We start from the raw sequence: 15427 nt of genomic DNA, 5'->3' as shown, positions 1-15427 counted from the left end.
AGTTTAGCACTTGACTGCTGTAATAAAGCCTAACATGCTTACTTTAGAAGACGATGGCCGCCTGCCTCCCTTTAGTGCCGTGTCACACACAGCTGAAACGCTCTGTGGGAGTTATTAATAGGTCACCAATTGGCCTAACTGGGGCTCATGTACTCTGTCCCAAGATTGATTTGGCGGCTATTAAATTGCCTTTTGAACTGATCAGAATTACAACCACTGTCATCCAGGCAGTAGTGCGTCTCCACAGAGCCTGCAGATTCCCCATTGATTATGTGCTGGAAGTGATTGCCTGAGGCCTCAGCCCTGTTCCTGACAGTTTCTCTAAAGCCTGCAAACAGGAGGTTAGAGAAAACTGAACTTAAATGTATAAAGAAGTGTTGCTTTGATGTACAGACTTTTTGTAGTTATTTGTAAACTATTCAAGTGTGAGCCGTGTGTCTTCTCTCCAAACACATGCATGCCAGGATGGTTTTATTTATGTTGAAATACAAGTTTGGCCTGGCATTACTTTTGACCTTCATGAACTCTTCTGACTGAGGTGGCACTGTCAAGCCTTAATTGTGACCAGCAGTCTCAACCATACATACGTTTCCCAGCTGGAGATGAATCCACCTCTTGTTCAACATTTTGGAAACATGAGCACTGTCCATGCCCTCAAGCGTACGTGGCGGATTAATAAAGCCAGTATCCAAGGCAGATGAGGAATGGGAAATTAACTGTAATTCACGATTTAAGTGCTTTACTTTTTTTATTGACCTGTTGTATATCCCCCCTTCAGGGGTGGCATTGTGCCCCACCTTGCTTCATGAGTAAGAGGTTGGGTGGAAGCCTCACTATGATTCAGGGCTGTTGAAACCGGCTCCTCAATGCAGTGCTGTGCTCAGACTAATCTCTCTTCATATCCTTTCTGTTATCAGGTGGATTTATGGAGCACAATCCACTGCAAGGAGGATAAAAACAATAAAACGTAACAATATAAAGACACACATCACGCACAACTAGGCTGGTGTCTTGGCATTTATCAGAGGGCAGCTGCTTTTCTCCAACCCCCCCGCCACCCCCAAAAAAGCACCTTCCTGTCTACCAAGGATACATTCTTTTCCTTTTTCCAATAGATCTTGAGTAAACACCGTGCCCTGCCTCATGCCCGGTTTGAATTAAATAAGTGCTAGGGTGACTCATGCCACGCCTTGCCTTTTTGCAAACAGTGTAGATAAGGGCGTGTTGTGAGACAGAGCACTTCTAGGATATTAGAGACTGAAATGGTTCACAGCACCATTGCCAGTTAAAGAAAATATACATACATTTTCCAAGTATTCATTGGAGAAAGGTGTTTTAATTTGGTGGGGGATATATATTCCTCCATCTTCAAGCGTTGAAGCCAAAAGACCTTTTCATGTAACAATGTAGTCTGTTTTGTTGCTCTAAACAATAGCAGGTCAGATTACCATTTCCTGGGCTCACCTTTTGCCGCAAGTAATTCTCTCATACTCGATTACAATCTGTTTATAGGAGCTTCTGGAGGCACAGACGCATGGTTAGACATAGGGGTTAGTGCGCAAGTTTACAACCATTGCCCTGAACAGCAGCGTGGTCTTTTCTGTTTTATTTCCTGTTGGGCTGAATAACATAGTTGAGTGTATATTTCCTTAGATAATCGTTTTCTATGTCTCTCTGCTCAGTGGCCATTTAAATGCGGCTATATAACCCTCCTGACTGTGCCTGCAGACCCCTGGGCTAGAGCATATTATTGGTATTTAATATGGTAATGGATAGTTAGGTGGGAGTAAGGGGTTAGTGTCTTCCTAGGACAGTTTGGGGATTACAGTTTGGCAATGATAAGTATATATCATTTTTTCCAATTCCCAATTTCTTTAATCCTTCTGTTCAGTGCTCATCCCTTTACAGACTACAGGTAGGCTTTGTAATTTCTTTCCTTAAGTTCTCGTGTGTGCGGTTCTTACAGTCAAATGAAATGCCCATGGCTATTTGAAAATGACTGGCCTTGACACATAGCTAATGTCACTGCAACAAAACACCAGGTAGGAAATGAGGGGCAGACGAAAAACATCTGTTTGTGGCAGCTCGGACTAGTGCATCATTAAAGAAACCCATTCAGATGGCCAAGGAGAAGACTACTTTGTATAATTGGGCACTTTATATTTGCTCATTCTAATGTGTCAGGGCTTTTCACTCAGTTTACTGCCCAACTCCATTATCTTGCATAAACAACTCCAAGTGTACCTAGCCTTGGCAGGCTCCAGTATTTCTGTGTTTATGAACCAGTACAGAACAGCAGGTAAGGGAGCAAGACAGACAAACAGGCTATTAAATTACCTGCAGGTGACCACACAAAGAAACATCAGAGACTCGAGGAAAATCAAAACAAATTGTGAAGCTGCTGTTCTGTGAACCATGTAGGTTCCTGTTAATCACACCTGTGAAACTATAAATAATAAAGAATAAGCTTTACCAAATACCTAAAGCTTGTGTGGGTCCAGGGATGTCTGGGGAGATAGATGCCAGCATGTATTATAGGTGCATTTATAAAATCCTTAGCTAGCAACCTGGGAAAGTTGTCAATTGCAACCAATTAACTCCATAATTAGCCAAATTATATTATTAAGACCCCCAGAAAAAGTGGGGCAAGGAACTGAAGCCCTGGAGGACTGGATTTTTGACAGCCTTAGGCAAAGGTATTGAAAAGTGTTTTGTTTTTCAGGAAATCCTATGAAGCTTCTCGCCCCCCTTTGTATTGTTTTCCTTTTGTTTTGGAAGGTGCTGCGAGTAACTCGGAGACAAGAGAATAAAAAAATTAAATCAACAAGCAAGAGGTTAGAAAAGTAATAGCGACCAGGTGTTGAAATCCCTCCTTCCTCACATTCCTGGTGGTCGGGGCGAGCTGTGACTGATCTGAGCTGTGTGCGCGCCTGGGAGCAGCAGGGTTTGACTGAACAACAGAGCCAGATAGCAAGCGAGAGAGAGAGTCACACGTACACAAGCGCGCGCGCACGCACGCACGCACACACACACACACACCCACCCTCTCTAACTCACATGGTGCCTCGCTGCTGCTGCTGCTGCTGCTGCTGCTGCTGCTGCTGCTGCTGCTTCTTCCCCTGCCTGAGTCAGGGCAGAGCCACAGATCACCTTGTGTGCGCCGCCCAACACCGGAGCGTATGGGTCTTCACCTCGTGCTCCAGGGACTTATTGTAAGGCAGACAGCATGGGCAACACACTCCACAAGAGGAAAGCTCAAAATGCCAAAGCCAAGTCTTTCTGGCACTTTGGTCGTGCAGAGAAACTCAAAGCAGGTAGGAGCTGGGGCTAGTGTGAGGCTGTGCGTTTTTTTTTTTTTTTTTTTTTTTTTTTGCTGGCGCTGTTTTTTTTTTGCCCTCATGGGTCTACAAGTTTGTGTGAGTAAACTGTTGTATGGTATTTTTAGCCTCTCAACCTCTGGAGCTAGTGAAAGCAAATCTGTATATCTGACTCAGGATTCTCCGCTTCGACCTGCCGACAGTTAGACAGGTCAGCAGTTTGCACCCGAGTGATGGCAAGGTAGCAGTTAAAAGGAGAGAGAGTTGGGGAGTGGTGATGGGGTAAGCAATAAACACCAGTAGAGCAAATGCAGAGTAGTTTATGTTGTACTTGAAAGTGAAAGGTTGATACATCCATTACTTTCTGCATTGATTGTTATCTGGGTGCTGATTTGAAAGCCTGCCAAGTGTATTCTCCTACTCATATGCTGTGAAAATATGTCCAACGACCAGGTAGCTCTTATCGCACAGGCACAGCCGTCTCGCAGGCAATGCATTCATGTGCTTCAGGTGCTGTATTTTCCTGAGCTCTAGAATGTGCATGGGTGTGTTCCGTTCAGTCTGTGTCTGCAACAGCCTGCAGATGTGTTTCATGCTTCTTAATGAACCTTTTTTCCCCCTCTCTCTCTAAGGGCCTGTTAAAGTAGACTAACAGGTTTCCCTCTCAAAGTTTGGCTTCAGTCTATTTGCTCAGTGGTGTTGTAACTCATCTGTAGTTCCTGAGGGTTTAGAAGCTTTCTTAATTTGATTAGCTCAGTTTAATTTACGTATATAAGTTTGTTTATTGGGATTTTTGTTATTTTTTACTTCCCTTCTGTGAACAGAGAGGCCTTGGTTTATTTGAGGTTTTAAATCCTTTTTTTCAATTTCTCTTGAGCATACAGCAGCAATTGTGTGTTTGCAAAACAGTTGTGGAGGAGAGCAGGGAAACACAAAATGAGTTTGTATCCACAGAGGCATTAACATGAGCACTTACAGAATCCATAAACTCAGCTGTGTTGGGTCCCAATGGATCTTCACACTAAGAACAGGAAAGGTTTTCAACACAGAGAGGCCGTTCTGCCCATCTTGTTAATTTGGCTGATCCCAGATTTTCATCAAGAAGAAATTGCAGGAAAGGAGGGCTTGTGATTCTGAACTGGAAAACACTTTTTACCTGTCATGCATTTGACACTTGTTCATCCACAAATAAGAGTAAAAGGTTTGGTGGCAAAGCCCTGAGAATTTATAAAGGTGCTCCTTGGGGAAAAAACAATCGATTAACCTTTTGCCCACAGACCCATATTCGATGATAACGACAGCTTGTGTGTGAACACTGACAACTGGAGGCCCTGTGAGTTCTCTGAGCTACACTTGAGAGTCTGTTCAAACTGTATACGGCATCTGAAAGCTTTTCAGAAGGAACACAAGCAGTCCCTAGGGAAGCATGTCACCTTTGCTCTTTAACATCTACTGTGGAATTTCTCAGAATGGAATGCAGCTCCACACCAATAGAAAACCAATACTTAATTTATTAGTATAAAATCTCCAAAAATGACCGCTATACTATGCAGTACTATTGTATTTTGTTTAGGGGCATATGTATCCTTATTCTTATTATTATGATTATGTTGTATTTACGCAGTACGTGCATAGCGGTTGGTTGGACATGCATAGGAGTTAGCTGCGGTTGGGAAGAGATGGAGGTTTATTCAGAACTTCTGCATCAGAAGCATTCCAGCATTCCAGCATATCCGTCACACATGACTGACCACGTAGTACAACACGGACTGGACAGCCTCCGTCTGCGGGAGTAGACCTAGACAAACCTTGCTTTGAATCTCCCATGTGTACTTTCTGGGTGCTTTGGTTATTTATAGCATATTTTTAATGTATTATTTTCATTACTCTCGCTCTCACTGTCCATGCAGTTTTCAGTATGTAATGCATTATTGACAGGCCCCCAGTGTGCAAATACCCCCCCAGTGTAGATGATGGTCTGGACAGTCTTCTCTGTAACGGGAGGAGTGGGGTAAATGATCACTAGTGACAGGATTTGTGCTGTAGAAATAGGATTTTAAATGGGACCACCGGAGAACATGTTCATAAGGGCTATCAATCACATTCTAGGGAATAAATGGACTCCATGTTGCTGTTCAGTATTGGTCTTGCATTATGATGTACATCTTCTAGCATTCAGTGCAAAAAGCAACAACATATCGAGACATATTATTACACCCCTAATTATTATATTTATCTAAGGGTGTGTTTGTGGTTACAGAGGTCACAGTATTGGAACAGTTTTGCATATAGATCTTTTTTTAGCTTTCATTTATTGCATTTCTTTACTAAACTTTGTTTGATGCTTTGAGAAATACCAAAGGTTAACCCCCGCCGTTCATCTGGTGTGTCCCCTTCTTCTGAGCAGGGTGTTTTGGAGAACTTTGAGCAGGCAGGGATTTACAAAGACAGAGTCAGTTCAATTGATCGCATCCCTGTACTCAGCCTTGCAGCTGCATATTAAGTATAGGGGATGCTATTAAGGGTATAATTTTCCAGCTAGCAGCAGCGATTGTGTACAGAGCATCTACTTATTTCCAGTTTCCTGCGTACTATTTCAATCACAGGAACAGGAGCGGAACTGCATCCATCTTTATTCCAGTGTCTTCACAGTATTCCTTGGCCAGGCCAAACATTCTTGATTTAAGATATTTTCTGACGCAAATGCTCCTGTAACTTAATTCAGTTTGCTGAAGTCATTATCTGTAATGCATAAAGGGTGGGCTAATTAGCATTAGGAGAATGTGATTAGCAGTGATGGTAGCTGCTATAATTCATGGTTAGAGCCGGTGACGAGTCTTTGTAGTCAGCTGTCCTTCCTTGCCAAGACTGTGGTACTCCAAGGAACAGAAAATGACATGACTAAATTATTTGTACTGTAAGGATAATATAGCAATTGGGGAAAAACTTGACCAGGGTATGTTTTTCATTTAAAAAGGTTTTTGTTTAAATCAAAATAGCATCTGTTCTGAAATAGCACTATATAAACACTTCCAAATTAGATGTGGGATAGTAATTTTCCAAAGATGATGTGTTTCTGAAATCCTAAAAGTTGCAGCATGGCATTAGTAGATCTGAAGAGGGTGTTTGTCTTTGACAGGTCTTTTATGAGAGCAAAGCACTGCAAAACAGATTCCAAGAAAACACAAACTTTGACAGAACTTCTGCCTCCATCATTGAATTTAAGGAAATGTATTTAAAACCTCAAATTAGTTTAAATTACAGACCAGGATTGAAGTGTAGCTATGTGTCACGAAGGCCATCCTCTTACTAAATTCTGATCCTACTTATTCTTACTACAGCATGTACAAGGCCACAAACAGCCAAAGGGGAAATATAATGGAAACAAACCCACCCTCTAGCCTGTATTCATATTCCACATTTTTGCATGCCTTTCATACTGAACATTATCATCTACATTCAGTACCTCTTCTGAATACTGTATATAGCCTAACTCCTCAGAAAACTTCTGTTGCTGATATTTGCAGATGTGCTTTCAGTTTCTGGTATAATCGAGTCTCACTTTAAAATCACCCGACTTTAACAATTTTAAGATCAGATTAATTATGTACAGTTTCAGTGTATTTTAACGCCAGTTGTGAAGTACTTTTTTATGTTTGTTTGTTTAGTTTTTTGCGGTTAGACTATTTCATGCATTTAAGATGGATTAACAAATTTGGCCAATTCCATTTAAAAACGTTTTCTTCTCCCTGAAGGACTGAATTTCTTTGAACATGTGTCCCCTCCCATTGCCCAGCTATTTAATCAAGCAGGACCGTCTTGGGAATGGATTTTTCTTGGCAAAGTGGAAGAATAGGGCTCTCATGTTCTGCGGATCAGAGATAAACCGATAGGGGCATTCAGAGCACAGTAGAATTCAGTTGCATGGCGTAAGGATTGAGTTTTGACATTAAGCAAGGAGGAGAAAAAAATGTTTTAAAGACACAGAGGATACCTGTTCAACTCATTTAGCTTTATCTTCAATATTGATGGATCCCAAAAAATCAGCACAACAAACGTGACTTCTTTGCATCGTCCACAACACTCGCGGTATTCAAGCGTAGAAGTGTCAGCTTGGTGAAAAGTACTAGTTGTCTGCATTGTCAAGTTGGTCTGTACTGGAGTCTCTGTTGTTTAACTGCCATGGTCTCTCCAGAACTGGGGCATCGATTGTGTGATGCGTGTGGTCTGACCTCGGATTCGATTCACTGTCCAGGGCACATCCCTAAGTGTCAGATCTGCTCAGACCCAAGTGAGCAACAAACCCTCTATCCTTGATACAAGGGCTTTAGAAACACTCCTCCAAGTCTAGTGGAAGTGACATCACTGTAGCAGACTCATGCACACAGTAATCCCTTTTACAATTAAGAGGTGCTGTAGATGTTGAGAACGTGGAGTGGTATGTTGCCCACCTCCTCATATTCCATGATTTACTGAAGAAGCAAAGCTGCCCTTTGACTTCTCAGATGTGTTAAGATGCTTTGACTGCAACTCGGCATGATACCTGCTTAATCGGGATGACATGCGCCAATCATTGATTTTGGCACTATGAGAACCCAACTGATTACTCGGCAGGCATGAAGACACTTGTACATTAACCTATAAAGGCTTTTTGCCATTATTTAAGAGCATGCATAGCTAATTGACTGTGAAATCAATCATCAGTTCAGTTCTTCTGTGCTCCAGCTCTAGTCATTGCGTCCCAGATAGATTCAGTAGAAGGGAAGGTTCTTCTCCTTCTTTTTGAAATACTTAACAAATGTGAGGTCTCATTAGGAGCAAATAAAACCATTGGCAGCTCAGAAGGCTTTTTCTGCCGCGGTTGTATTTGTCTGCAAAATGTCAAACTAGCCAGGCATTTAGACAATAAACTCTTGTTTAGAAAAACAGTCTCTGACCCCTTGATGTCATCCACTCGCCTCATAAAAATCCAAAAAAAGATAATTAGTTGCCAATGAAAATATACTATTCAATGAGATCCGCTTCATTGACATTCTTTATCCCAAGTTGTTGTGGTACTCCTCAGGAATGTGGTTATTTTGTGTATACATTTTGGCAGTAAACCAGGGTTTGTTGGGATTTTCCTGCTTCCGATACAATCAATGTTGACATTCTTAGCTGAATACATGTTCTAAAATGTTAAAAAAGTTAAAATGATATCAGACTTATTACTGTGAGATTCTAAAATGGAAACCCAATTCATGAATCCAGTATTAAAGTCAGATTTTTGTTTTATTTTCCATTGACTTTTGAAAGACACTGGGATTTTTGGAAAGTCACATTAGCATTTCAGAGACGTTGATCTCACTTGTAATGGGTGAACTCATCAGGCACATAAAGGTACCAAAGATTTATTCACTCCATGCAACCTTTTATTATATGTTTATTTATATGTTTTCATTGCACATGGGTTCTAATGCTAAGTAGTGTTCTAATGCTTTAGGAACATTTCTTCATGAATGTCCCACATTGCTCTGAGAAGCTGAGAAGGGTTTTCATTTCCCCAGAGTTGAGAAATGGGGACTTAATGCGGCACCCTGTCAGATGAGAGTGAACTGTCATGAGAGGTGCAGTTTGGCAGCAGCAGGGAAAGACCTAGACCTACTTTCGTGAGAGGCTCTGAGCCATAAAGAGGCTTTTTATTAATGTGAAAGGCTGCTGCAACGTTCCTGTATGTTCTCCACCGTTTCTGAACCACACAAGGAAGGGCAGAACCGGGAGGAGGAGGATGACATCTGATTGCCTTCAATTACTGTTTTGCTGCAGGCGAACAAGTGGCTTCTGCACTTGTGTCATCTTGAATGTTTCTCGTTCTGCCAAGTTGAAGAAAGGTACGGACAGAGACAGTAATGTGTCAAATTGAAGTAATAAGGGTGGGGGTGGTTTGTAATATTTGGCGCTCCTTATGTGGAATTTACCACTGTGGGTTTGTTTACATGCATTGATATACATGGTGAAAATTAAGATCAAAAAGGTTTTGCATTTTATGCCGTTCCTACGGGAGTGAAATGAAGTGAAACTAAACTCTGTAAAGGCTTTTTTTTTTTTTTTTTTTTTTTTTTTTTATCTAACCATACCTCAAGATTTGCACAAGTTTAAAATAACATAAAAAAGTGGTTATGGAGAGCAGTGTCAAACAATATCTGTATATTAATTTCTTTAGTCACACATCTTCGGGGCTCTAGACTATGACAAGACTAATTTTAATTTCTTTGGCCCTGAGGGCTTGTCTCGCTGCAAATAAACAAACAAACCTAAATGTGGAACAAGAGGCCTTTTATGTGATGGTTACTGATCAAACCTTATGACCTGACATATTTAGCAGATGTGATCCTGTCTTGTGCAAAATGCATTACAGAAAGGGGATACAGTTGAGTCATATTTGTTTATTTATTACTTTATGCATTTAATTCTGTTAAAGATGCACAACTTGTAGCCCACCAAATAAATGTGATACAGATGCAGAGAGGACACAGAAACTGACTCTTGCTGCCCCCTCCACATGTCCTGTTCCTTCCCCCCCGACCCTGACACTTGTGCTCTCAGGGATGCTGAGCACAGCTTGTGACTAGCTTGTGTTGTTGCTGGTTATGCCAGGGGAAACAGCAGCCCCACTTGCCCTGCCAGGCATCCATTGTGTTGTGTGCATCTCAGCGGACAGTGACTCATTCTCAGCAGCCCACAGCAAGGTCCTTCTTAAACTCACAGAAGTCTACTGTGACGGGCAGGCAGTCCGACTGTTTTCAGAAGAACATGAGAAGACAAACAAGTCAGAGGAGGTCATCTGGCCCTTGCAACAACTTCAGGCAGGGGGATCTTAAACAGTCCCCATGATTTTAATTTACTTTCTGAATACAGAACAAGTCCTACACACTCCAAAAGGCACAGATGCCTCCAAGTCTAAAATACTTCCTGTTTCCATCTCTGGTGCTTGTCCAGTCATGGTGAGAGGAAGTTGTTGTTGAGTCTCGGAGTTGGTTGGTTGGTTGGTTTGTGCAGGATTTACAGAGCTGTGAAGTGCCAGTTGAAAAAATGAGCAAACATACTCTGTATTGGTTAGGTTTATCAACCATTAAACCGGTTGTACTCCACAATCAGCAGAATGCCTCACACAAATACATACAACATAAATCGCATACAAGGTGAATTCCAGGTTTAATACAACTCTAGAACAATGACTTTGAGCTCCTGAACTGTTCCATATCAATGTCAGCTGATTTGTTAAAGGTTAGGCTGTTTCTTGCTTTAGAGTGTCATGAACCCTACTTTACTGAGAAGGAGTACTTTTGTACCTGTAGCTACAGGCTTTGACAAGACGACCTAAAAGAGAGAGAAGCCAGGAGTTTAAACATTGTGCACATCTGTTTTACCAAGAGTGTTGGGGGGGTGAGAAGAAAGGGGAGACTGTTTTTGCCTATTTTGCTAGTTTGGTTTCAATACTTTTCTCCATCTTTATACAGCTTTCTCCGTGGCTGTATACTTCTATAAGTTTGCAGTGGTTTCAAAAAGTATTTTGCTTCCTTAATCAATCCTTTAAAAAAAAATCTTCTCAAAGGAAATCAAATCTGAAAAATTGGATAATAGTGTCCTGCAGCTCTTGTTTCTGTGTTTGTGTCCGTATGTGTGTTTGTGTGTGGTGGGCAGAATGTACCAATGCAGGTGACATGTCTGAAAACAGATGTAGTGCTGAGATCATGTCTGATTTCAGGATTTGGGGAAATCCAGTGGCACTGTGACGATGGTACTCTGGGAGGGTGACACATGTTGTAAACAAACAAAACACATGAGACCAAACGGACTATTATGGGTAGAATGGTTTTGGTTCCTTACAACGTCAGCACTAAGGATTCCATCTACATTCACTCCCTGCGATGCTGATTCAGTCATTTCATCCACATCACCATAACAACAAAGGAAAACAAATACCCAAGTAATTGGATGAATCACAGGTCTCCTTTTCCTTTTGCTTTTAGATGCCATGTTTTTACAACATGGGGGTGGGAGATCAGGAGGCATGGAAATGTCTATAAACTTTATTCAGCTCAAACCTAAAAATCCCAAATTGGAACCGATCTGAATAGGGTATTCTGCAGGGACATTTATCAAGGACGCATGTGTGTGGCTGGTCAGTGTAATATGGGTTCTGGCCTGATGCATAACTAGAGGAAATGAGTTTGTAGTAAAAGTACCATGTGTATCCAATCCTCTAAGGCTGTTTCCTGCATTAGGGGGAATTAATTAAATTGGAGTATATGGAGAGTTCTGGTCGAGGGTTAGGCCGTGGTGTAGGACTGGTTCTTGCACATCGTCTGTGAAATGTGCTTCAAGGGTGTTCACTTTCCATTCGCAATGACATCATTGATATTGATGACTGTATTATTTTACTGTAAGTGCTCTCCCAGTACGATATAACAGCAACATGCTTTATAATTGTACACTTTTAAAGGGATCGTTAATGGGCAAGTAACTATCAAAGCATTGTTTCCAGTCATTTAAGAAAGGGTTCTGTATTCCGAAAGTTATTTTAGCCTCTAATTTTTATGTGCGTGTATGTATGTATGTATGTATGTATGTATGTGTGTGTATACATATATATCATATATGTTAGAACAGGGGAAAAAAAAAAATAGAGAGAGAGAGAGAGATTTTTTTTTCCTGTTCTTAAATGTTAATCAGTCCATAGCTGTAATATTTTAATGTTAGTTGCTGGTGATGTGTTCTACAGGCTTCAACTTGTATAATGTAATAAAGCAACATCTGAAGCTTTGTATATAAAAGATGGCTTAAAATCTCTTCCTGTGCAGGGGTGTCATATCTACAGTTTTCATTCCAAGATCACATTTCTTGTAACTTTTTTTTGGCCTGTAGAATTGTTAAAATTGCCTCAACACAATGCTTGTACATTGTAGACTCAGTAGAAATCTACTGAAGTTCCCACTGTAATTCATGAGTTCCAGACATCTTTTAAAAGGTTGTAGGTGCAACACCGGAAATTTGACGTAGACAAAAACATTTTGCATGCGTGTGTGTTCTTAAAGGTAAAATAGAGAAATCTAGACTGTGCCAGGAATTACCTTTTTTATTTTCATATTAAGATGTGTGCTCCATTATGCTGCCATTCTGTTCTACTAAGAAAAATACAATTCTCATGCCTATAATGAATTCTAAATTATATATTTACTACTTTAGGATAACTTAACATCAAAATTGTAGCCTAATTTGTCTGAAAGGAAACGGTCTGAACGTTTCTTTGTGCTGCCCCATGGCTGCAGTTCAGTGATTTGTAATGTGTGATGATGTGAAACTTGCCCCAGCCTTCTTGAAATTTGATGTACAGTATTACTCTGCTTAGACACTGTATAGTAATACTGCCCAGGTAATCACAGTAGTATATAATAAAATGTACTGACTTAAATAGGCAGCCCACTAGGCTATTTAACTGTGCATGTACTTCTGTGCTCATGTTACTGAAATGGGCGTGAGTCGATTTTTACATTGAAGTTGTGTGAGGTTGAATGTAGCATTCACTATTATGTTCTTTAAGAGAACACTGCATAGCCTACAGAGTGTAGGTATTGCAACGCTGTAGTCATTTGATTTACAGGAACGACATGCACAATTTACAGAATGTCTCGCAGCTGTCGATGTTAATGGAGATGATAATAACAGCAGCTAAAGCCACCTTCCTCCAGAACCTGTGATATATGTCTCTCTTTTGGAGTGTTGCAGTGTCCACCCATCATTCTGAGGGTTCTAAATTGGAGCAGCGGAATGGGTCGATCTGGAACTGCAGGGAAGGCAGTGAGACAGGGATCAGTAATACAATCTGAGTGGTGTTGTGATTGTCTGGGGGGCCTGCGATCTGTAGCGCTGAAGGCCATAAGCATGTGCAATGTGTTGTCTAGAGGCGCCTGTATCTTGCAATGTAGAGCTAAAGTTCATTCGGTGAGCTCCCTGCTCCCCATCCTGCTATATCATCAGGAAGGATATTATGATAAATGTGGTTCATTTGGATTTGGTACATTCAGGTATACCCTGCTTTGCACAGAATGTAAGAGCATACATTTAATAAACTAATTAGTCTGAAAAAGAAATTAAAAAATCTTTAAAATATCAAATGTTAGCAAAACTGAAACGCAAAGAATGAGTTATGCTCAGAAACTTAAAAACGAAATAAATCCACAAATAAATCATACAAACTGCATCCTCACTGCAGTCATACTAACTGTCCCTCCACGTGTTGACAATGGTATTTCTAATTTTTTTTAATAAGGAATAAAATGTATATATTATAATCGGCCACCACCCAAAACTTGGAGGAAGTGAAAGTTCAGAGGGAGAATCTAAAATGAAGCAAAAGCCATCAGTCAGGAGCCAGGAACTTCAGCAGATTCAAATTAAAATTTGTTAATTTTTTTCTCATTGTCAGTTTATAAAACCAATTTAACAATTAACAGAACATTTTAAATTAATGATTAACTCATTTTCATGTGTTTTCCATTAATTCAATGTATTTATGAACCCTTATAGAAAGAAAAAAAAAAAAATCTCTTGTGCAAAGCGAGGTATACCTGTAAATATATTGCTGCACATTATAAATAAATGAATAAAATGCATTGCGCACTCTTTAATGTGGCCGGGTAGCAACATTTTTGTTTGTGTCAAGACTTTCTGGAATGTTGTCATAGTAACTGTTGTGTTTAGCAAAAGACGGCCCCGGGCTTCTCTGGATATTCTTGACATTGATACTGTGTGATACAGCTTTGATTTAAAAAGGGAAACGGACGCTTCTTGTATGTATTATCTCTGAGCAAACCAAACCTTTTATCCATGATGCATCAATTGCCTTGTGCTTTAGCTTTGTTTGATGTAGCTTTTTCTTCCCCTCATTTGTTATTAGTTTGTTTACAAAGTTGTATTTACCATTTATTGGAAACCAATTTGCTATGCATCATTTAGTCTGATATAATCTGATAAACAGTCCAAGTGTGTCTTGGTGAAAGAAATATGTCTTCACAGAGAATATCTATATTTATTGCTCTTTCAATTCAATAATCAATTCTTAATATATTTACCCTATTTGTTTGAAGTCAGGGTCCCATAACGTTTTTTTTGTTTGTTTATTTGTTTTTTGAGAGTGAGAGTGTGTTTGTGTTAGGTCTTGTCTTTTTCACTAAGAACGAAAAGTTCTGTCTTTGGTACCAAGTAGTACAACACCTCCATTCAAAGCTCATATTTTTCTTTTGTATCGTTTAGTTTTTTAGAACCCTCCTGACGTGTTTTAATAGTCTTCAATTTAAAGTGCGTTTCCTGATCCTATCAGGCTGGTAGTTCAATGAAACATTCGTCGTCAGCTCCCCTTCCTGTGCCTCGGATCACACCTACTTAATCCTTTGTAACATTTGTAGCTGATATTTTGTACAGCGCTTGGACATGCGTACCATGCTGGATGGAAAGCAATAGAGAAAACAACATTGGAAGATCTTGTCAGATATATGTACTTCAGAGAGAGAAAGAATGCATAGTAACCAAGAGTGGGACAATTGCCAGCAATACCCCTCTGCCAAGCACTTGAAGACATCTAGACGGTCCAGTTCAGATGGATGCTGGCATCCCACAAGCCTAGTTGTGTGCTTTCAAATAAGACTAATTTATCCATATAAAGCAGATGTATATTATGTACACTTTATGTATTTATATTTATGTATATATTTTATTTTACTGGCATGGAAACAAACGAACAGAGCCAGACAAATACAAAATCAAGATACAGCCTGAGGGGGTCCTTGTCTTGGAGGGGGGTTGGTTTCGTGGGGGGCGGCGGCTTCAAAGTGTCTGTTGTTCCAGGAAAATCCTAAAGAATATTTTCAAGAATTTATAATGCAGTCAGCCTGTGTGTGCTGACCAAAGGCCACTCCCCCCTGCCTCGCGATGCTGAGCTATTAATAACTAACTTATGTCGATGAGCAGGCCCTGGGTTGAGCTAACCGAGGAATGGACTGGAATGAGCTTAGATAACCAAATACAACAGGCTTTTGTTTTTCAAAGGTTAGGATTTGCTGCGTGAAGCA

At 40.4% G+C, this 15427-nt stretch overlaps 1 protein-coding gene across 3 annotated transcripts in view; it reads left to right on the top strand.

The window, feature by feature from the left end:
• nhsl3 (NHS like 3) overlaps positions 1-15427 on the top strand; it is an 81768-nt gene that overhangs the window by 31997 nt on the left and 34344 nt on the right. Inside the window, exon 1 of one of the 3 annotated variants that reach the window (XM_066717340.1) lies at positions 3085-3314. The exons of the other annotated variants lie outside the window; for them this stretch is intronic. Coding sequence (XP_066573437.1) covers positions 3227-3314 — 88 coding nt within the window. The 5' untranslated portion in view covers positions 3085-3226. Of the gene's footprint in view, positions 1-3084; positions 3315-15427 lie in introns of those variants that run through there. 3 annotated transcript variants of the gene reach the window in all.

This window comes from Amia ocellicauda, chromosome 11 (genome assembly GCF_036373705.1).
Source record: "Amia ocellicauda isolate fAmiCal2 chromosome 11, fAmiCal2.hap1, whole genome shotgun sequence".
In the NCBI taxonomy this organism is placed as follows: Eukaryota; Metazoa; Chordata; class Actinopteri; order Amiiformes; family Amiidae; genus Amia; species Amia ocellicauda.
Note: the sequence above shows the minus strand (reverse complement) of the source record. Positions and strands in the feature narration are given on the sequence as shown.